The sequence below is a fragment of the Acanthochromis polyacanthus genome, chromosome 13 (assembly GCF_021347895.1).
Source record: "Acanthochromis polyacanthus isolate Apoly-LR-REF ecotype Palm Island chromosome 13, KAUST_Apoly_ChrSc, whole genome shotgun sequence".
NCBI lineage: Eukaryota > Metazoa > Chordata > Actinopteri > Pomacentridae > Acanthochromis > Acanthochromis polyacanthus.
Genome location: NC_067125.1, coordinates 9,039,350 through 9,063,200, shown reverse-complemented (window position 1 = coordinate 9,063,200; position 23,851 = coordinate 9,039,350). Strand labels below are relative to the sequence as shown.

At 40.1% G+C, this 23,851-nt stretch overlaps 1 protein-coding gene across 3 annotated transcripts in view; it reads left to right on the top strand.

Annotated features, from left to right (window-relative positions):
• Window positions 1–9,611: 9,611 nt before the first annotated feature.
• The window catches only part of pxylp1 (2-phosphoxylose phosphatase 1), a 29,705-nt gene continuing 15,465 nt past the window's right edge, over window positions 9,612–23,851 (top strand). Inside the window, exons 1-3 of one of the 3 annotated variants that reach the window (XM_022200501.2) lie at window positions 9,621–9,727; window positions 9,819–9,904; window positions 12,918–13,058. In XM_022200501.2, coding sequence (XP_022056193.2) covers window positions 12,950–13,058 — 109 coding nt within the window. In that variant the 5' untranslated portion in view covers window positions 9,621–9,727; window positions 9,819–9,904; window positions 12,918–12,949. Of the gene's footprint in view, window positions 9,728–9,818; window positions 9,905–12,917; window positions 13,059–21,984; window positions 22,144–23,851 lie in introns of those variants that run through there. The other 2 variants (XM_022200500.2, XM_022200502.2) reach the window with 2 other exon arrangements.

Sequence of the window (23,851 nt, the reverse complement as noted above, 5' to 3'; positions counted from 1 at the left end):
TTACACTCTGCATGACTCTGCGCTACTTATGGCACAGTAGGTTTAAACATTTACCATAATGTAGCCACAGTGGATCTCTATAGTGTGCCTTTAAACTTATTTGCTGTGCGTCATTGTCAGCGGTGTAGAACACGCCATCATCTTGTTTAATTACTTGTGGGTTTACACTGTTAAGGACATGGATTTATAGATCTGATGTCAGTCAGTTTAAAATAAATTCATCAAAGAAGTGTCCACCTCACGTTTCAGACATCGTGGATTTGTTACAACAGCTAAAAGGGTGAGTGGCCCTTTGAGTCAGACAGAGGTTTCTGTCCTCTATATTAGGGAGAAACGGTGAATGTGTCGCTGTGTGGAAACCATATTAGGGTGCTACCTTATAAAGGACACTGATTGGGGGAATCCCTCTGTGGAGTAACCCCTTGCAACGTCTTGCCACCATATCAGGAGGTTACTTTATATACCCTGTATTCAAGAAGGCTATTAGGAAATGCATATGTCTGCCAATAATATACAAACATTACACTTATTCTGCCATCATGACTAAGGAGCCTCAGTGAATGAAACTGAACAGATATAAGCATTTTTCAGTGTTGACTTACGGACCTGAAAATCATATTAACGAAGAAATATCCAATATTTTCACTAGACAAAAAATTTTACTCTTATGTTTAACTTCTAATTATTGATTGTGCATGTGGCCTGTTTGGTTAGAAATGCTGAGAAAAGAAAAAGAACACATCTTCCACACCAATACTTTTCTGAAAACATTTGTGGAACATCTGTAGTCGGTCAACAACGTATCAATGATCAACCACTGTTTGACCATCTGGGCTACTGAACTTTTATTTTGTGAACGAAAGCTAATTCCCCAACTAAGCTCTTATTTCTTATGCAGGTTACACATTTCCAGCCAAGCAAATCAAAGGCGTTATATGGCCTTCAGATGATTAGCGTTTTGTTTTAGAGAGATAAGACACAAGCTCTCTTTTATCTGCATAAGTGAAGTCTATTAGGGAGATACCAGTTAAAGTTTAACTATTTTCCGGGCACCAAGTTTATGCGAGTAACACATGTGACAATGTAGCAGTCAGTCATTACAGAGGTACCCATGCTGTGTCACATGCTCTCCGGCATCCTGAACATATTCCAGAACGTCTGTGGACTTGGATGCCCTTCCATACATATTACTAATTGATATATCTGAAAACACCCTCCACACATGAAAGAAAATCTGACCTCCTGACAGGAAAAACTTTTTCGCTGTGTTGTGTTTGACTGAACAACATGTAAAAGTTAATAAAAAGAAAAACAAATACTCAACATGAGCAGTTTACTCCTCTGTTACAGGCATTTGTTTGGCTGCATGTCCAGACAGACTTATGTGGGCGTAAGAAGAACATGATGTCAAGTAGACCCTTGAAAACACTGATTGTATGCAAGAAAACTAAACAAATTGTGCTACAGGATTGTGAGATCACCATTGAGATACATGCTTTTCGAGTTTTTATTCGAACATGCACCAGGTCACTGCCAAGTTCAAGCTCAGGCTTCAGACTCCCTAGCAGGAGCTGCACCGAGACAAAGTTTGCGAGGATCTCTGCCAACAGTCCTGGGATGAACCAACCGTTATGCCAGCTCTTGTTGCCAGTGATGAGACTTGGATCTATGGCTACGATCCAAAGACCAAACAGCAGTGTTCCCATTAGAGGAGCCTGGAGTCTCTAAGACCAAAAAAGTCGCATCAGGTCAGGAGGACACTAAGAGCATGCTTGTCAGTTTCTTTGACATTTACAGGACTCGGCGCCATGAATTTATCCTCGGGGATCGAACTGTCAACGCTGGGTTCTACTGTAGCATCCTGAGGCGTCTGCAAATGACCTGAACTGTGGCTCCTATAATGAACTCACACAGAAATTACACAGTAACATTAACAAATCATATAAAGACAAAGTAAACAGTGGCTCTGTGGTTAACACTGTTGCCTTGCAACTGGAAGATCCCCCATTCCTGGGATCTTTCTGCATGGAGTTGCATGTTTCCCTGTGCGTGGATTTTGACATACTGTTAAGTTGTGAATGTGCATCTTGCTCTCTAGAGGGCACAGATTAACCCTGTGACACCTTCGGTATTGCTTTTCATTCAAACTTTCAACAGCAGCACAAAGTCACTAACAACAGAAACAATCTTGAACAGACACTGCATAACCAAGCCTGGAAAACTATTTTTGTCATAAAAAATATGGCAATTAATTATTCTGTACTGCTTTTTGGTAAGACCAGACCTTAAGTTATGCACTGTATGTATCTGTACTTACATCTTTCCCTGCTGCCTAAACGTTAAAGTTCCTCTCCAGTTACTCACCTGTGTATCAAAGTTATATATTTTGAAGTTTTTCCTTGGAAACAAACCTTTCCTGCCTTCAAATGGGTTAGCTGACTGCACCATTGATTCCTCTAGAATGTGAGGATCTATGGAGTCTCCACTTCTTCCCCCAACCATCTGCCTCCAGTTTTACTTTAGGAGTAAGTAAAAAAATATCTGTTTGAGCCATGGCTGCACAGTGGAGTAGTGGTTAACACTGTAGCCTTTGCATCCCAGCCTGGGCCTGGGATCTTTCTGCATGGAGTTTCTATGTTCTCCCTGTGCATGGATAGGTTTTCTCCAGGTTCCCCAGCTTCCTCCAACAGTCCAAAAACACACTGATGTTAATTGGTAATTCTAAACCGTTCGTAGGTGTGAATGTGAGTGTGATTGTTTGCAGTGGCGGCTGGTGAATTTTTCTCTTGAGGGGGGCACACTTAATAATATTTACAATGAAAATAAAGAAAAACAGTAATTCCTCAGATTTCAGAACATATGAAAATCAACAGGCTTTCAGTCTAAAGTGCCACTTGTGTCAACTAACACTTCTATTTACATTATTAAATGATAAAAAAGTAAATCCTCACATTTTAGAGATTAAAGCCAGCACCTCTACATCTGTGTTATTTTTTGTATGCAAGTTTTGCTCTTCTGTCTTTGAGACATGCCAATTTCTCAATGACTCTATGGTTAAAATCTGGGGTCTCCCTGACAAGTTTCTTTTCCATAGAGAGCATGGCCAGTGCATTAAGACGATCCTGCGGCATTGTTTTCCTGAGGAAGGTCTTGATTCTTTTTAGTGTTGAGAAGCACCTCTCAGATTCAGCTGTCGTCATTGGAGTCGTGATGAGGATCTTCAGGAGACACACAGTCTCTGAGAAGGTGTCCTGAAGATTGTTGCTCATGAAGAGCTGGTACAGAGCCACAGCACCATTGCAACTCCTGAACTCTGTGTTGCTGAAGATGAGCGACAGTTCAGCGCAGGCTGATCCGCAGGGCGCGGCAACGTCGAACGTTTCTAATCTGACTTTTTATTACAAATTATACATTTTAGTAACTTTCTACAGGCTCTATTATCCATTTTGCTTGTTAGAAACATAGGATATACATGTAAATGTAATTTTAAAATCGTTTTATTAAAGGAAGGGCGTTGACTCTACATGATGTGAGACAGAGGGGGCGGTGCCCTAGCGCCCTCTATTGTCCAGCCGCCCCTGATTGTTTGTCTCTATATGTAGTCCTGTGATAGACTGGAGACCTGTCCAGGATGTCCCCTATCTTCATCCTAAATCAGCTGGGATAGATTCTAACCCCATGACCCTATTGAGGATTAAGCAGTGTATAGATAATGAATGGAGTAGTGCTTATCTGAGCCAATTATTGATTCCCATTGTACTCCATTTCCTGATTAATCTCCTTCTACTACCCAAAAACCCTTCCATTAGAAGAAAAAGGACCGTCATTGTTTATTTTTGTCATATTTTCTTGACTATTATGCTAGCAACTTTCATTATTCTTGACTAATTACAACACACCCTAATTATCTTTTACAATATGAAAGTATTCTGCACAGTCCAGTCTGGCGCTGCTGTTGGTACTGGATAAAATGCCAGGGAGCCCTCAGGATAAGGAGGCTTCATATTGTACTTACTGTGATATTTGTTTAATTGACACTACCATTTCTACAGCTAGATTATGTGCATGGGTAGCTGTAGAAATGGTAAATATGGTCTCTCCATAGGGGTGTATAGACGATAGCAAAGACATTTCTGTCTTACACATTTTTTTTTGGGTGAGCTTTTTGCCTTTACTCGTGAGGCCGGTCTGCAGAGACAACAGATGTAGGAGAGAGAGAAGGGGAGTGGCATGAACCAAATGATCTGGCAAGATGAGAATTTAAACAAGGATCTGCCGCTCACGAATGTGCTGATATGATGTGGGCCCTAACCACTCAACTGTCAGGTCACCCCAAGTTGTTTCTCCTCTAATGTCAAGCTATAGTTTTGCTTTGTAGAACTAAAAGTAAACACCTGACATAGGATGTTCTTCTTGTGTAGCTGAATAAAGAAAGAAGATTCTTAGAATGGAAGAATGCCTCCACATAGTTTATGATACTGTATAAGTACCTCCATTTGTGTACTGAGGGAAGAAATTTAGGATTATCTGAAAAAGAATCAAGACTTACTTACTAGAGTCTGATAGAATTGAAGTCAACCAGTATCTCATGATGTTCACACACTCATGCATCTAGCTGCCAAACCTGATTTGGACTGCCTTCAAAATTATACCAGCACAGCTCTAGCATTAGACTGCACTTATGACTTACTCTATAAACGACATACTCGTGCACTTGGCTTCTTAAAAGATGTCACATGGCAACACAAATACACACCAACATGCCCAGACATTTCATTCCCAATCACCCACATCATCACTGTCCCATGACTTCCATTGGTGCAGAGTGGAGTGGGAAGGAAACAGGTCAAGTTAAGTGGTTGCACGTTCAGCAGCTCTGCTCATATGACTGTCATACCTTTAGACATTACTGAAGGAGAAGAGGGAGGATGCTGTAGACAATGATTTACCTGGGAGCTTTCTCTGGGATGCCTGATTCAATCATTGATAATCACTCAGACGCAGCCTTAGCTGGTTCTAGAGCTCTTCTGCAGGTACAAGAGTCACAATGGACACCATGTCATTTCTTCAAAGAAACATTTGCACCACAAAATGTATGGAAATTCTTACACTTGTATGATAATTTTGGTGACTTGGTAACTGTATTCACAAATATGCATTGAACTGAACTGTTTCATACATTACCGTTCAAAAGCTTTACAGTCACTTACCTAGAATTTCAACACCATTAACCAACACAATGTAGCATTAGAACACAGGAGTGATGGTTGCTGGAAATGTTTCTCTGTACCCTTATGTAGATATTCCATAAAAATCAGCTGTTTCCAGCTAGAATAGTTTGAGCCTATCTCAGCTGACTCGGGCGAAGGCAGGGGACACCCTGGACAGGTCACCAGTCTGTCGCAGGGCTACATATACAGACAAACCATCACACTCACAGTCACACCTACGGGCAATTTAGAGTAATCAATTAACCTCAGCATGTTTTTGGACTGTGGGAGGAAGCCGGAGTACCCAGAGAAAACCCACGCATGCACAGGGAGAACATGCAAACTCCATGCAGAAAGATCCCAGGCTGGGATTTGAACCGGGGATCTTCCTGCAAGTCAAAAGTGCTAACCAGTACACCACTGTGCAGCCCTAGTGTAAAAACAAGCTGAGGTCAATTGACAATTCTACATTGCCCATAGGTGTGAATGTGAGTGCATTGTACCACATTTAGTCAGGTAGCAGTTAACTGCTCCTGAAATAGACACAAACACATATACCAAAATCTCCTTTTATATACCACAGTCACACGTGTTACCTACGTAACCAGCTAACCGGCTTGGGAGGATTACAAGTTTGGTTTGTTTGTTAAGCTGCTTGCCATCAAAGACGAAGAGCTAATTGAATGCAAATTTACACACGACATGGTGCAATCAAAAACGAAACAGAAGTGATGTCCCTGACATGCATGCTAATTCCTGTTACCAATCCAACAATACACACATCTCATTCTCTAGATCCCAAAAGATAAAGGGATATTTGGGGAAAAAAGGTGTTTTCAAATAAAATGATCTTTCGAACTCGGCTCTTCCCATCATTGTGAAGCAGAAGTTACCAGCATTGGATTGTTCATCCACTAACAGGGAACGTGAGCTGGGTTTAGACCACCATGAGACAGGTTAGTTTTACCCTACTTATTTATTAATTTTAATGCTTTGCATTTGCTGTATCAAGTTAACCAGGTACTTGGTGTTGCTTTATATTTTACAGACAGATGTGAGAATGATATCAATCTTCTTATTTAACTCTTGACTGAAAAATCAAGTGTGTATCACTTAGTTGCTAAAGAATTAGATATTTCCCTTGGGGTTTGGTAGAGACCAAAAATACAACAAAAAGTAGCTTGATGAAATATTACTTTGAGTGTCATTTGTAATTCTACTTTTCATTTTACATGCATATTATCTGATGCCAGTAGTGAGCAGACTTGTTTTTCTCTGTGTTGGAGTCACATCTCAGCGCTTCGACCGAGGCTGAATGTGAGAAAAGTCAGTGTCCCTTTGCAGAATTTGTGAACCACATGAGCAGACAGTGGTGTGCCGAAGACAGGATGACACTGATTAGTGACAACCAGACTGCAGCACTGCAGGACACTGTCAGCTGTCATAAAGAGAGAACCAGGCTGGTAGGTCTGAACCGCCCAGCTCATTTTTCAATATTTTTTTACAGTGACATTAAGACAGCACATTAGCAAATCCAACTGGAACCCAGATGCATTTCTAAATTAACTCAACTTCCATCAAACCAAGAGACATACGCGTAAATTATAGATCATAATGCAAAGATTTCATTCCAGTCTTGTTGTTGTTTTTGTTGTTGGGATTATTTCCAGTCTTCCCGAAAGAAAATTTAAAGCATTTTATATAGCTGGAAGAAAGACACTGTGGTGCAAGTCACAATGACAATTAAAGACTAAAAATAGCCTATTTTAAAGAGTATTTATGGTTTTAATAGACAGCAACAGTACTGAAAGTGGTCCTTTCACCATCACACATCACTCCATGCAAGCTTAAATTTTTAAATGTATATGTTTGGCTCCAGTTAAAAAAAAAATTCAATTTTGAGTTTATGTCAGTTAGAGTGCATTTCATAACGGTTCATTTTCAGTGGCTGCAACTGTTTTACAAAAACTTCTCTGCCTTGTTCTGCAGACTAATCCACTTCTGAGCTCCACATGGTAGCTCTCAGTGTGTGCCAAGCCTTGATTGTATAAAGATGAGCTTTATTAAATCTCAGCAGAACTAAAGCCAAAGTATTTGATTGCCCCCTGGTGGTGGGCTGAAGTACAGAGCGCAGAAAAAAAATCACCTCATACAAAATTTTCCCAAATGTATATTTCCTTTTCTATTATATTCTGTACTTTAAAAAAAATAGCATTTGTGTTTGTTCAAGTGTTCCATTTTCAGACAAGTTTGTTTTTATGGCTGGAGTGCAGAATTTCCCTCCCCCAAAAAATAAAGCAAAAATATCAACATTTGTAACATTCAAGCCAAACATTAAATCTGCTGTCTCTGGTGACATTCCAGACATGGTGTACTGGTTGTGATAATTTTTACATTAAATACAAATACAGTCTATAAAAGAAAGCAATCAATGACAATGACAATGAAGCAGGAAATAAAAGTTCATTAGAGAAAAAACAGGGAGAAAGTCCCAAAGTCTGCAGTACCTCAAATGGCCACTAAAGGCTGGCTCTGAAAGTGAATCAATCACCATAGACTCCCATGTTAAAATATCAAACTTTACAGCAGAAATAAACATGTTTATAGAATGGTACCAAAAACAGATTTGGCCTGTATAGCTAAATTCCCCTTTCATGACAATTTTACAAGGAGTAATTTTTTATATAACACATCTGTTTATGTTGTATTATGGATTATAGTTATGCATAATTAATTGGCACAGAACAGTCCATGACTCTGACATGTTTGCATGGCTTGCTTCAGCTCAATTCATGCTACCCCTCTGGTCTTTTCTGGACTAATTAAGAGCTACAGGAAGGCAGTTGTTGCCAAGATTCACCACACAAAACTTCAGTCTACAACTCAAGAACCCTATGGCTGATGTCTATCTTTCTATACAGTCTGTGTACATTTATTGTTGTGATACATATCTATAATAATCATGGAGACATGTGGTGAACTTTAATAACCAATAATATGAAGAATCTGAGGAACCTTATGTGAACTTTATCGTGAAGCTATTGCGAATGGTATTGGTGCCAAGAGAAGAGATCAGCCAGGCTATGGGACAAATAAATGGTGTATGCAACTGTCAAATAATAATCGTTTTTATGAGGAAAATGATGTCACAGAGGGCAATCAGTAGTCTAAGACAATCCAATACGGTGTGAAATTCAAGTAGTGTATGCTCATACTGCAATGCATTGGTAGATAGAAACTCAGAATTTCTGATCACCAGTCAGCAAAAATCAAAGTAAATGCCAAGAGAAGTCAGATTTCCTACTCAGGAACTTCTTTAAGATTTCTCAACCCCAACTTCCAAATTTTGCATCATTCTCCAAAACAGCAAATTACACAGAAAATGGTCCATAAATGAGATTAGCTATGGTCTCTTTGAAAATGTAGTAATACTACTATTGACCAGTAATTGATTTTATGTGTATCATGTGTTCAGCTTTTACCTGTGACAGCTATCGATGAATTTGAATAAACTACCATAATTCACACAAGCCTAATATTAAATAATTCATATTCTAGCTGACCAAAGAAGTAGCATCAAAGAAAGCAAATCTCATTGCGAAATTGCGCGATAGCCGGTGTTTTGGCGCGAGCTCTCGCGCGATTTCGTGAGCTATTGCGCCATTTCGGAACGAGATTTGCTTTCTAGCCTCCTGAGATTTGGATACAGACCACAACAAAGAGCGATCGCCAGGTAATATGGAGGTTTTCGTTCACTTCTCATCTCCAGTATGTTGTGGGACACTCATTGAGACTATCCGAGCCGGTCAGTGTGGGGAAAAAAGCACATTAGGGCGGACTTTGACGTGGGGGGGCAAGTTGCCCGATACTTTTCGCTAGCTGAGCTGCGAGCTGAGCTGCTAAGCTGCCTGCCTGGCTAAATACTGGAGCTATGTCGAAAATTCATTTCTCCATCACTCACATGTATGAAATGACATATGAAAACAGACCCCAGGTTGAAAAAAACCGAAGTTCCCCTTTAAAGGCATCATGTGTACTGCTGTAGCTGATCCAGCAGATGGAGCAGTCAGGTTGGAGTCTGTCTAGGTTTATTGTCCACTAACCAGACAGCTACAGCAGCTTTTCACTACTGTCAAATTCAAATAGAAATCCTAAGCAGTACCGGAAAACAATTGGTTTTACTTTCAAATTAAAAGCACATTAGTTGCTCTGACGTGCCTTTTATCCATTATGAGTACAAAAGTTGTCATACTATCATAATTTGATTTAGATAATGAACTTTTTAAAATGTTGATTTAATAATATACGTTTATATATATAAATTTGTCGTGGCATATTGAGAAACTCGCTGTAAATAATTTTGACAGCGACAACCGGATGTGCTGCTGTGCGTCACGTGTAGCTTGACGCCGCTCTCTGCCGCTCTGTAGACAGTCGGTCGTACTGGAGAAAACGAAGCGCTGGATTCAAGTGTTTAACCCTGTTGTCCGTGGCTCCAACAGTCTCAGTTCCTGCAGGTAAGACAAATACAAGACAAATGAGTTCGTGGAATATTTGAGGTTCTTCAGCTTTTTACATTTTATGTTTGTTTGGTTACCTTTTTTGCAGCGAGTGCGACTGTTGATGTGGCATTTTAATTTCTTGGCTCGGTCGCTCACCCCGTGAATAGCAACACAAAGCTACGCATCGACACGGTAACTTGTCCTGAGTTCTACATATGGAAGCAACAAGTAGAGGGAAATAAAGTTAGGACAAGTGTAACGTTGCAATAATATTCACGGCACAGGAAATATATGTGTGCAGTCTTCTTCATAAGTCAGTCAGTGGGGCTGTCAAGCGGACACAAGAGATTAATCAGTGGAGCTAGCTAACTGTTAGCTAACTAGTTAACTAACGTCTAATAATTCTTACGTCTAGTAATTGTTGACATTGCATATACGTTTTTTTCTGCAAGTTAAAATGTAACCCCAGAGCCTTTGAATTGTGTCAGCGGGCTTATTCAGATTCTACAATTAAACCCCATATTAAGTAGCCTCTTGGCAATTAATAAAACTGACTCTCCTTTTTCCAATAGTGCTATCTATATATTCTACAGCAAATGATGTGACAGATGTAGATTAAAGTTAATATATCATTTAAAGTGTCTTTAGTAGGTTTGGACGTGTGCCGAACTAAACGGGGTTTCCCAGAAGTAGCAGTAACATTGGATTTTTTTTGTTTGTTTGTGTACCTTCTCTGATAAGTAACGCATCATTAAATTGCCAACATTTTGACTGGACTTTGGTGTGGCGCGTCCTGAAGCTGCAGGTTAGAGAGCGCACGCAGTGAGGAGCATATTCGCCGAAAGCTTCTTTTTTACTGTACCTTGGCTAGACCGTTTAGAGCTGGGAATATTTTTAGAGCACCTAATGGTAGGGTTTATTGTGTAGGGCTACATTTACTGCAGTTTTACTGAGTTCCTCCCCCGTGTTTCTGGTCCCCAGCCAGTTGCTACCACAGAGCATTCAGGCATGAGCATTAGGTTTGTGGTGGAAAATGGTACGCAGAGTTGTGGGGTCGTGGAAATTTAACTTTAACGTGTGATTCAGGCTTTACAGTTTGAGATCAATGACTGCAAATGCTCATTTTGGTTATATTACATACTGACACTCTCTTTGCTGCTATTATCTTATTGACATGTTGGAAAATCCTATGGGGGATGGCGGTATAAGGTATTTGATCTAATGTCATGTTAAAGCCATGTTTTGATCTTTTTCAGAATCTCGGCAGATCATTTCATCCAAAAGATGGGCGTTCCATTTAGTGCATTTGGTTTACCTCTGATACTAAAAGTTAAAGACCGTCTTTTTGCAATTAAAAATGTTTGACTGTCCACTCTGTAAACGTACTGACTGTATATGTGCCAGGAAAACAAGTGGTGCACAGAACAAACGCTTGGTATGAGGAGAGAATGTTACCTATGAGGACACGGTCTGTCACCCACACCATTATAATTCACCATTCACAGAGTTGTAATTGAAGTCGTCGCTGCAGGACTTCAGAGGTGCTTTTGTGCCTGTTTTCTATCCACATCCAGACACAGTGGGAGCTTCTAAATTCTACGCATTTCTAAACAGTTGTTTCAGTTTCACTTGTAACTGCAGGCCTCATTTCAAGGAAGTCTGGGGAGACATGTGAGACAAAGATAGTGTGTGAGATGACCAGTCTCTTAAAAACAGTAGGAAGTTAGTTACTGTAGGTCAGTACACTGATTGTAGTTGCTGTTTAACATGTTCATCAGACACTAATAGTGGCAAAAATCTATTTTTTTCCAGTTACAGCTCAGTCCAATTCAGTGCACAGTTTAAGAATCAGTGTGACGTCCCAAGAATCCAATGTCAGCTGCAAATAAACATTCATGAACCTATAAATCATAAAAACAAGACACTCAAGTGCCTAACTTCTAGTAATACAGTAGTTCCAACAACGCATTTTAGATACCCACAATAACATTCTTCTCATTCACATTTGGAATTTTGTCCACTTCATTATTCTTCGCTGGACAAATTATGCAAAGTTTGTGTGCACTGTCCTGACATATATCTACATTTATGCTGCAGATATCTACAATCTGAATTGCAGGTGCATAAGGCTGATTTATAATGACTTGTATTTCTACTTTCAGATATCTACAATTCAATTCTGACTATTCATAACTGTAGTTTAATATATTTTTTAATTCCCTTCAATTCAACATATTTGTATTCTTCTTGAAGATTGAATTAGACTCATGTTGTAGAGATGTCAAACTGGATTTCTGCATTGTTAAAATGTAAATACAGATATCTTCAATTACAGTTTAGGTGAAGTTATGTTGCAGATGTCCGTAGCTGAATCAAAACCTGCAGCAAGTGGGAGGCAGAATCAGCTGGCTTTTTAAACATATTGTGACACTGCAGCTGTAACCATGTACAAGAAATTGGTTTATCACTGTATCAGAGCAGCCTGAGGCCAAATTCTTTTTGAATTTTAACTGCAAATCTCTTGATGAACAAAGCTCTCATTCTGGACACAGTCTTTGTTGAATAACTCTTTCTATTCATGACATTTTCTAATGATCTAATCCACCACAGCAGCCACCATTACTTCTACGAACACTGCTCAAGTGTTGGGTAGGGAAAATATCAAGTAGGGAACTTCACTTTTGCAATGTCATGCACAAAACCTTGGACTAGTCATTATAGTCAAGATATATTGCTGGTCATAATTTGACTGGTAAGAATATGGTGAACAAAAATTAGGATTAGTCACAGTGTAATTAGGGCTAGACAAAATAGCGTAGTTAGTGTTTGTAATTAAATTTTAGATAATCACACTCAGCTATTACAGGGAGAAAGAGTGAAATCGATATATACACACCTCAGAGCAAGTGTTGCTGCTAATGAGTACTTTCATGATTGAATGCATTTGTTTCTTTTTTTGTTGGTGAGGAAAGACCACTGTTCAAAAATATCTACAGTTCTACAATTTCATTTAGCAGACGCTTTAATCCAAAGCGGCGTACATCTGAGAGTAGATACAACACAAGCAAGGGTCTGGTTGGGATAAAACGACCATGATAAGTGCCATAAAACCTTCCAGACTTTTTCTGACCAATAAAACTTAAGAGGTTATGAATCAAGAAAAGGACAAGCAACTTCTAATTTCGTCGCCGCTCTCTGTGTCTAGACCGCAGGGATGGGCCGTTGTCTGGATGGCTGATGGAACGGGACCAATCAAATGACAAGATGCTGGCTCGTAACCGCTTCCTCCTCCTGGTGGTGGTGGGTGGAGCTGCGCTGGCCGTCCTCAGCCTGAGCCTCCAGTTCTGTAAGTGCAGCGTGTGTGTTTATGTGCTCAACTGCTTTACATTTTCATTCTCTCTCTGGAGCCTTGACCCAATATTCAGATTTCTCTTAAAAAAAATAATTGCTGTGTTCAGGGCTGCACAGTGCAGTAGTGGTTAGCACTTTCGCCTTGCAGCAAGAAGATCACCGGTTCAAATCCCGGCCTGGGCCTGGGATCTTTCTGCATGGAGTTTGCATGTTCTCCCTGTGCATGCGTGGGTTTTCTCCGGGTACTCCGGCTTCCTCCCACAGTCCAAAAATATGCTGAGGTTAATTGGTTACTCTAAATTGCCCGTAGGTGTGGATGTGAGAGTGATTGTTTGTCTGTATATGTAAAAAAAAAAAAAAAAAGAGCAAGACAGACAAAGAAACAAACAAACACATCTCTAAAAGGCTATCTGGCCTCATTGGCACCGAGTTGGTGGCACCTGTTTTAGAATTCATTGAGGATTGGGGGTGAGGGGAACAAAGGAGCATGTCTGTCCTGTGTGTGTGATTGTGTGTGTGTGTGTGTGTGTGTGTGTGTGTGTGTGTGTGTGGGTATGTGTGTTTATGTGTAAATGTGTGCACTTACGTATGCCATTGTGTTTATATATGTATGTGTTTATGGACCCCCCTTGAAAACGAGTTGCTACATCTCAAGGGGCATTCCATTAATAAACTTCAAACTTCAACTCTGTGACAGACTGGTGACCTGTCCAGGGTGTCCCCTGCCTTCGCACGAGTCAGCTGAGATAGGCTCCAGCACTCCCCGCAACCCTAGTGAGGATAAAGCGTTGTATAGAGAATGGATGGAATTACTGTGTTTCATAAAAATGTTGCTCAGCCCTTCTAGTCCACATCTTCTGCATGCATGTCTGTGTTCATATATGCATATCCTCTCATTCCTTTTCTATTTAAAAGACCCCATTCATAGCAAAACAAAGCAGAATCCCCTATAGACTTCCTGTAAATCCCCAGCACTAGCAGCGGGCCTCTCTGGATTCTCTGAAACCCCCTGTGAGTCCCACTCCCATCTGCTGTGAATTGCCTAGGTGTACACAATTGTGTCATTTCTCCATCAAGTCATTGTTCAGCATCCCCTGTAGGTATTGTCTACATCATGTATCCCTGCCAGCCGCAGTGAATGCAAGGAAACCACTGCTCAGTAAAGGGAGACCAGTTGCCCTGCGCTGGATGTAATTTGTAAGCCTCCATGGCAACTGGAAAACCACGGGGTGATGAAGCAGGCGGGTTTGCAGAACAAATGGTGATTCATATTTGGATGTAAAATGTCTAAGATTAAGCTATTTTGTGCCAGGTTCCTGAAAAACCCCAAAGAGTCGGAAGTGTTTACAGCGATCGTAAGCTTGTGTCTGGACAAGCACATAGGATTAGCCTTCCCATAAATCAGACTCGCATATATGCAGGATTATAGAGGAATTCAGTGCCACAGAGCTGGTATTTTGGACTGCAGAATTCCCTGAGCTATCCTTCATCAGCTTTTTGAACGTGCTGTCCCCACATCAAGATTCAGACGCACAAGATGATGAACTGAAACCTTTCACTTTTGTTTCCTCTTGACAAAAGAGCAATTAGTCTCACTTAGTATCAAGTAATGTCTGAAATTGTCATAAAATTTGCCCTTAACTATATTAAAAATGTGATAAAGTCCAATAATATAATGAATCAATCAATAATGTAATAAATTGTTCTCAGTGTTGTCATTTTGACATTGAAAGCGACACTATGTTTATTTCAAGTGTCCTGTAGTGAGTATGTAGGTGCTACAAATGCTTGTGTGCCCTTTCAAGTGAAGTGTTACTGAAAGTTGTTCAGTTGGAGTGTGATTGTTTTCATGAAGCAGCATTTTGTTGGAAACCAGTGGTGCGGAGAGTGAAGAGGAATGTTTTGGAGACAGTCATCTGGGGCCTCCAGTTTTGCTCAGAAGCTTATCTGACTTGGAATTCTGGGTCCTTATGACATGGCAGTCTCCCAAGGAGGTAGTGCACGTTTCTGCCCATGTGCAGTGTGTCCTCAAAGCTTGCACTAGGACTAAACAACTAATCGATTTCAAGTCGAAGTCACAGTTAAAACAAGGCAGTTGACAAATTGCCAGTGCTGCGGTTTAGGATCTGACTCAGGAATTTAACTGCCATGTAAGTATTTTAATGAATTTATGTTTGTCGCCCTTCGTGACAGTCATGATTTTGATAATATCTCATGTGGCATTGCTCCATTGCATGTTTTAATCTGTCACACACTGATTGTTGAACTAAACCTCGACTTCAAAATATTTTGTTGCAGATCAAATCACAACATCTGTCAGACAAATCACAGTTCTATATTTCCCAGACGTCATTCATCCCGAGTCTGCACTTAATCCTAAACCTTCTTTCAGACATGCACTTCTTTTCATTAATTTGATGGAATCACATCACAGCTTCGTGTCTGAGTGAGCATCCTGGTAAGTTTCCCGCTAAAGTTGCGGTGGCAGTCTTCGCAGATCAAACCCAGCACCACATCTGTATCGGTTTCAACTCACAGGAACGTTGCGTACATTTATGAACATGAAACAGAAATAACTTCATTAATTAGCTAAAATCATATTTGTTCCCTGACATGGAGACAGAATGAATCAGGATCTAATAGAAATTGACATTGTGTAATTTTCTTTCCATCGGACAGATGAGCTGTCACCCATAGAGCCACAGTTCATACTCTACAGTTAGATCATTTTATTAAACCACGAGTTTAGATGTGGTCTTGTGTTTGTCAGTGCAATATTATGCATTATTTCACTTGATAGACTATTAAATTTTCATGACAAATACCACCTGCACACTGTTGCTGTGAATCACTGTGGAGGGTATGTTTGAATGAAGCTTCAAAGAAAAGTGATCTATGTCGCAATGACAGATTACAACAACTGAAACAGATCATTGAAGATTTATGAATGTTACATATCTTATGTCCAAAAAGGGCTTAACAGACATTCTTTCATTCAAATCTAAAATATATACAGTATGATTCTCACATTTTAAACAGAGAACGTTTAATTCTAAAAATGAACGTAGTGCTGTCATATGTACCAAAGCATGACATAATCAGTTTGAGGGAAAAAAAAAACACCTGTGAAGTGTAATATTACAAGATCAGTCAGGAGAGTTATTACATTATTACTCCACCATGTAACAAGTGGAGTTATGTGATGATTGGTATACGTTTGTCCGTCTGTCTGTGCACAACATTACTCAAAATGGACTAAATGGATGTGGATGAAATTTTCAGGGAAGGTCAGAAATGACACAAGGACCAAGTGATTAGATTTTGACAGTGATGTGGCTTATAGTCTGGATGCACAGATTTGTCAAAGAATTCTGTATCATTGCAAGATAGCGTCACGCCGTCACTGTAACTATGACAAAAAGTCAACACTACGTCAGCTGGCTGCTGACGATCACATGATTGGGATCCTACTACAAATCGACCAGAACTTATCTGATACAAGGAACATTTGATTAAATTGTGGGAGTGTGTCTGAGTCCCATCAATTGCACTAGATGTTTAGGTCATGTGACTCGGTATCTGTACATAATGTACACATGCATAACACACGCCTGTTCGCAGCGCAACGTAATTTTTTATTAAAGATTTCATCCGTCGAAAATGATGCAATGACTGAGCAGCCTTGGAGCAGTACTGCGCTCTCTTAGTGTTTTTCTTGTTGGATTTTGTATTGAGTAATAATTCTGCAAGTTGTTACATTATTGGATTTTACTACAATTTCAATTTTAGTGCATTTAAAAAAAACATTTTAGGTCTTATTTCATTTTCAATATATTGTTACATTGCTACAGTTCTCTTTATTACTTAGGAACACAGCAGAGTTATGTGACAATCACCTTATGTTTGTTTGTTTGTCTATTGTTTGTGTTCAACATTGCTCAAGAAAGGACCAACAGATTTGGATGAAATTTTCAGGAAAGACCAGAAATGACGCAAGGAACAAGTGATTAGATTTCTGCAGTGATGCAGCTTATAGTCTGGATCAATGGATTTGTTAAAGATTTCTGTATCATTGCAAGACAATGGCACGGTGTCACTGTAACCATGACAACAAGTGAACACTACGTCTGCTGACGATCACACAGTTGCGATCCTACCACAAATCCATCGGGACTGAGCAGCCTTGGTGGAGTACTGTGCTCTCTGAGTGCTTTTCTTGTTGCTTATGTAGTGTTTGTACTTTGGGACACCCAAAACACTCTGGCTACCTCTCCTTCCCCCTTCTACTCCTACATGACAGTTTGTGCTCCACCATGTTTGAAGTTATGATTAATGTCCTGCTATCAATCCCATTCTGATCTTCTCCACTGTAATCTCCTTTGTAAAATGCCTACAGGCGGCTGTGCTGGTATTTACATACATGCCTGCCATTAAGATTTGATATGGTCTTTTTTATTGTTATTATCACAGTGAAAGTCAAATATTTGCTGGTTTAATAATTAAGGGACCTTCCTCATGTGGTTCACTTTTAAAATGGCCCTCACTTAATTTTTTTGATCAGTGCTGCAGTTGGAGAAAGACTGCTGTCATCATTTATTCATCACACATAGAGAAGGAATTGAGCCATTATCCTGGAAAAGCATGGGATGAAAGCATAAGGGATTTTCTCCTCATGTTTAATAGATGATCAGCTTCTATTTTGTTCCACTTTTCTGTTATCACTTGCTTGTCTGTTCATCTGGTTTATTGTCTGCGCTCAATGCAGCCCTTCTGTCTTACTCCCTGTCTGCTTTAAAGGAAAAGCCCATCTATGTGTTTATTGGTGTTTGTTGACCATTACCAGGAGACACTGAGTGACTGATGATGATCGATGACAGAGTAAATGATTCTCTCTGGCTCCTGGCTACCTCATGTTAAAACCAAAGCAAGGCAAAGGGCGCTATCGCCACGCTGACTGACACATGGAGGACTCCCAGAGGAAAGCGATGACAGAGCTCAGAGGCACTCCAGAGAGAACAGCTGCAGGAGAGCATGGTTAAAATGACTGAAACACAGAGAAAGGGATCTATTTTGAGACGTAGACAGCAGCAGTGAAGGAAAAGGTGAAGCAGGGCTTGATGGGAGTTAAGTGCTGCAGGAGGCTCAGTAGATTCACAGTGAGAGGAGAATGTCATGGGAGGATGTAAAAGTAGAGATGGAAAGGTCGGTTGTCTGTGAGTTTCAGACACTCAGACGCTGTGATAAAAGAAACAGAGCAAAGGAGACAGTTTACTGTGCAGTCCCATATGTACGTCCTTCAAACAAAGCGCTATGCAGACAAACTAAAGAATCTAAAAGCTTTTTCCAACTTTTAAGCAGGAGATGATTATACATTCAATTTCTGTAACTTTTCTGAAACAATAATCTACCTCGGAATATCCTTAAGTGTTTGATAGGCAGAGGTCCAAGCACTTTCCATATTATTCCCTCTGCATTCCTTACATTCTTGTTTCCTGCAGTCTGTTTAACTGGACTGATTGCCTCTGTGCTGGCAGCAACATAGATGATGGGCTTTCTGGCCTGTACTCAAAATCCAGATACGTCTGTGAGAACAGAAACGAAATTAACACCCTGTTGTAAAATTGGAAACCTAATTTTCAGCATGATTCGTGGCAGTCATTTAACAGCTAATTCTGTTTTATGTTTCCCTTCCTACTAGCTGAACGACTGCCATAGTTAAAGCTCCACTTAACAAAAACACTTTCATCCAGTGTGTCTGAATAGTAATCATGCAGCCTTCACCTTTAGTTCTTTTTAAATGGACAAGAAAAAATGGCTTTGCAGCAATTTTCAGCCAGCATATTAACAGCACTCCTTTCATATTATTCAGTTTTCAGGGTCTGTCACTCCACTGAAACCCACCTGACTTGAATGTTCCTCTGATTGTTGAGTTCAGGTTTTGAAATCCCCAATGACCGTGTCCTCTTAGATCAGCTGGAGAATCACTTTGGTGTCTGTGGGTTGGCTCTGTCTTGTCTTTTCTATGGCAATACTACACCAAAATTCACAGACGTCTACTTCAAGGGTTTGTTCTTGGCCCTCTGCTTTTCTTGTGCCATGTGGATATTAACTCTCCTTCTTCACATTTCCTAACAGCTCATCATCTCTACTCCAAAGATATGCCTTGGTAGGAAGTTGAATACAACTTGGCTGCTTTTTGCAGACTGACAATAGCACTTCATTTTTTAAAAAATGCAGTCTTGTTATCTTTATGTTGGTGAGGAGGGGTTTTAATCCAGCGGTCTCTCACCTGTGTGTTATGTGCATACTCCCTGTAAAATTTAAAACCCAGCTCATACTTTGTCACTCCAAAAAGTGTTGTGTTTGGCTGTGTGGGTCTTGGGTTGTTTAGTAACTTGCAATACAACAGACTGATAGGAGAGAATGTCATTGTATTTAGACTAATGTTGAGAATATACCTTAATAAAAGATTTTCAGTCCTTCTTGCAAACATTTCAACACTGACTTTGCTTCCCAAGAAATATTGCTCAGAACACTACATAACACTTTTACAAAGTAGCATAGATAGCCACTAAGACAAACTGATACTGCCTGTGTTTTTCTGCTGCCGAGTCATTCGGCTGCCAAACATACTAAAAATGTCTTTATTACAGAGGCCTGTTGTAGATAAAATGTGCACTGTTCAGACATATCAGCTGGGAGATTTAAATGATAACGCTCAGTATCTCCATCCATGTTTTCTCTGTGTGCTTATTGTCTACCAGGTTCTGTGGACTGAAACTTATCCCAGAATGCGTTTGGCAAAAGGCTGGGTACTGGGCAGCCTGCCAGTCTATCCGAGGAGTAACACACTCCCAGACTACCACAATAAAGGTGCTTTCACAGCTTAACTGTTTGATGTAGCTGAGATATCAGTGTTATGTTTGCCTGTTTAATTAAGTTTATTTGTTGTGATGTTAACACAGTTAGGCAGTCTCTGGTACCGACCAAATAACTATTCCAAGATGATCCCTCTTCAGATAATCTCAGCTTGCACTTGAGCACACAGTACTTCATGAGGAAACATAAAAGCTAAATTTTGGTGCCAAACTCTTGTTAACTATTACAGAGAAGCAACAGAAAGCATTCTAACTGAAAACATCACAAACTGGCATGGGATGTGCACCGCCCAAGACAGAAGGGCTCATCAGTCAGGTGATTAAACCTGCCCAGAACATCTTGGGTACCAATCTACTGAATGTCAGTGATACCACTGAGACGAGGCGTCTGCACAAAGCCCAAAGGATACTCCGAGGATATCCAACCACGACCACAGCCTGTTCAGCCTGCTTGTGTCTGGCAACAGTCCACTGCAGTACTACCAGACTTTGAAGTAGTTTTTTTTTTCTCATGCTGCAAGATTACTAAATGCATTCTCCACACTTAAATAAGAAAAAACGTATTACTTTAGGTACTTTGGTATATATTCTTGAAATAATATGTCTTTTTTTAAAGAGCATTAAGAAAAAAAATCTAATTTCGTTATGCAATCTTGTGTTGCACAACGTTAATTAAACTGAATCTTTAATCTGCAGACAGTCAATAATAAAAGACTCAAGTCTGTATTAAGGACAATCAGGGTCTTATCAGTGTATCCTTAGCTTGTGCTGTGTTACCAAGCATTAGTGCTTAATTAAATGTGCAGAGGAGAATGTTAATCTGTGCTCAGATACACTTGAGTGTCCCTGCGGATTGTCCACAGTTTTCTGTGTTTTCTAGTGTTACTCCAGTTCTGTGCACCAGCGGTCTCCAGTCTTTTTTCCACCACAGACCAGATTCAACAAAGACAATTTTCTACAGACCAGTCATGGCACACATAAACTACAAAAGCACTTATAGAATGCAATACTCCGCCAATGTTGCTCAGTCGTATCATTTCCGAAGGATGAATTTTTTTTTTTTTTTTGAACAGTATTTTTATTAAGGTTTTTTCTTAAGAAAAACAAAGCTGGACAAAGACTAACAAAAACAAAAGAAGGATGAAATTTTTAATAAAAAATGACCTTGCACTGAGCACAGGTGTGTGTTATGCATGTGTACGTTATGTACAGATACCAAATCGCATGACCAAAATATGTAGCGGGCAGCGGTAATTGATGTGACTCACATCCCACTGCTGTACTCCAAACACAAAGCCTGAATGTAAAAAGGTCTGTAATGGTGAGCAGCTGCAGCCAGCCATTTCCACACTTTGTCAGTGTCAATATTTGCTCCATCTTTCCTCTGGGTTTTGATACCACAGTGCTTACACTATAGACCACTCAGGATTCAGGTAATGTAAGTGGGGGCACACCTTCTTAATTTCAAACTAAGCCACATTTTCTGAGTACCTTTTCACCCACTAATCACTGCAGTGCGATAGCTGACACAAACTTGTTTGTGTGCATTTCTGAGGCAGAACAGCCTTGAGCTAAGAATCAAGCTGCGTCTGTGTGTGTGTAATGATGGACTCACACGACACAGAGGCAGAAGATTAGTAGAGTGAGCAAGTTTAGCCCTGTGTTTGTGAGTCAGTCTGCATCCCTGTTTGAAGTGTGTGTAAGGATGTATGTGGAGTGTTAAACCCTTCACACTTTAGAGATTAGTGACATTCAGTCTCGGATGGAGTTGTCACCTTTGTTAAAAAGCACTCCCACACTACAAGGGAAGTTTGGAGACAGATTGAAGTCCTAAATGCTTATTACTGCAGCCACATGTAGTGTGGGTGCATATATTCGGAAAGTCCTACGAGTGTGTGTGCTCTGCAGTGTGCTCTGTTGCTGTGTATGTACTCGGTAGCGTTGGGCAGGGAGGTACAAAAGCCCCATTGTGTGGGCAACTGTGACTGAGCTGGCCTCCAAAAGTTTGGTTAGTCTAGGCAGGCGTATGTGTGTGTGTGGATGGCTAGCTGGGCGGTGGGGAGGCAGCAGTGTATGGGGCGCAGGGGGACAGGTTATGGTAATGAATGAGCTCCAGTGTGTGCGGCTGGACCTCAAGCTGCCGAGCAGTCGTCAAAATGGTCTCCACTGTCGCAGCACACCTCCTCTTCTTTCTCATTTCTGGTGAGTTTAAGCAGATATCTACATGTACAGTTTCAAAACATTTGAATGAAGACCTTACCGCATGGGTTTTTCTACTAACTAGAAAGCTTTCTGACTTTGGTTTTCTAGGTGTAGTTAATGGTGCCAGCTGAGGCAATAAAAGGTAAACTTCACTAAATTTGGCAGGACTTGGGCTTTGTAGGACTTTTGAAAAGATTTGATAAGATGCTGGATTGTCATTGTGTTGCCGGCGTACAACAAAATCCTGGTTGGCTTTTCTCGGTTTTGCAACAGAATGCAAAAACCATCTAGCAGATAGCATGCATATATGTACTTTAAATATCTCTGTGCCCAGTGGATGAAATTTCTGTCCACTCTCACCTTAACTGTTTAAGATGTTTTATGAAAAGCCATTAATGGAATCATCCTAACAGTATTCATGTACTACTACTCTTTAAACATAAAATGCATAAATAGAAGTGCAATTTCCCAATTATTTTGACAGCTTGTGCTTTAAACGTGTCAACTCTTTAGATGAAATGGGATAATAGTGTCTCGCTCTTGAAGAGAGATGTGGCTGGGAAAGTCTGCATCCTTTAGATCTAGGCTGCGTTCAGTTAGACAGCTACTTTACTGTAAATGCTGGACATTTTGTCTCATATACTGATGTCAAGATTTTCCCAGAAGCTTTCTTTCTCAAAACGGCTTATTTAGCACTATAGTACACTTAGCAGTACCATTTGCAAGTTTGTCGAAGGCATGTAAAAGAAACCATAGAATCCCAATCACTGTTTTAGGCAGCTTCTTTGATAAATAAGATCTTCATATTGACTGTTTGATAAGTGTAGTAAAATGTGAGACAAGGATAAGCAGAAAATTTTACCATTTGTGCAGATGGAGCTATTAAATGTTAAGTAGTTTTGCTTTAGAAATGACTAATGATTAGCTAATTTGTTATTCAACTAATTATTTCAGCTCCGGATTTAACTGTTGATCGGTTTTTACAATTAATTTAGCCTCTAATATGTCTGAGAACAGTGAGAAATGCAAAGCGCAGTTTCCCAGAAACTGACTGATGTCTTCAGATTGCTGGTTTTCCTTGTCCAGCCCAGCAATGATGCTTTTTCAGTGATCTAAAACAGACAGAAGCAGCTGATGCCCTCATTTGAGAAGTTTGAAGCACTAAATGTTTGACACATTAATGGTCCAGAAGGATACTTTATGTCCTCCCAGTGTAGGACAGTATAAATCAGAGTCAGCGTCATTCCCACAGGGTTTTGTCAAGCTTTGTTGACCACCATCTCAGATAATGCATGTGACAGTTAAACAAATAAAAACATGATTCTGGCAGAAAATTTGTAAGGGAAAGAAAGTTTATTTGTATAGTACATTTCAAGGCAAGGTGATTCGAAGGGCTTTGTATAAAACGTTAAGGCATTAAGAGGACACATAAAAGCAGCAAACAGCAATATTAAACAACACATAAATTGCTGTGTGTGTGTAGAGCAAACATAAGTGAATATTTGCACTAAATGTAGGGACTTTGAGCTCTGCTGGACAGAACAGTGAGTGGAAATTTGTACGTGTGACTGCATGAGTAAGAGTGAAAGACAGGGTGTAACGGTGAACCCTCTATACTTTACATTCAGAGTCTGTGATTTCAGTCTGAGGGTTGTTATAGAAATGAGAACCCATTAGCTCTTTGTGTTCTATGATCAGACAGGCAGTG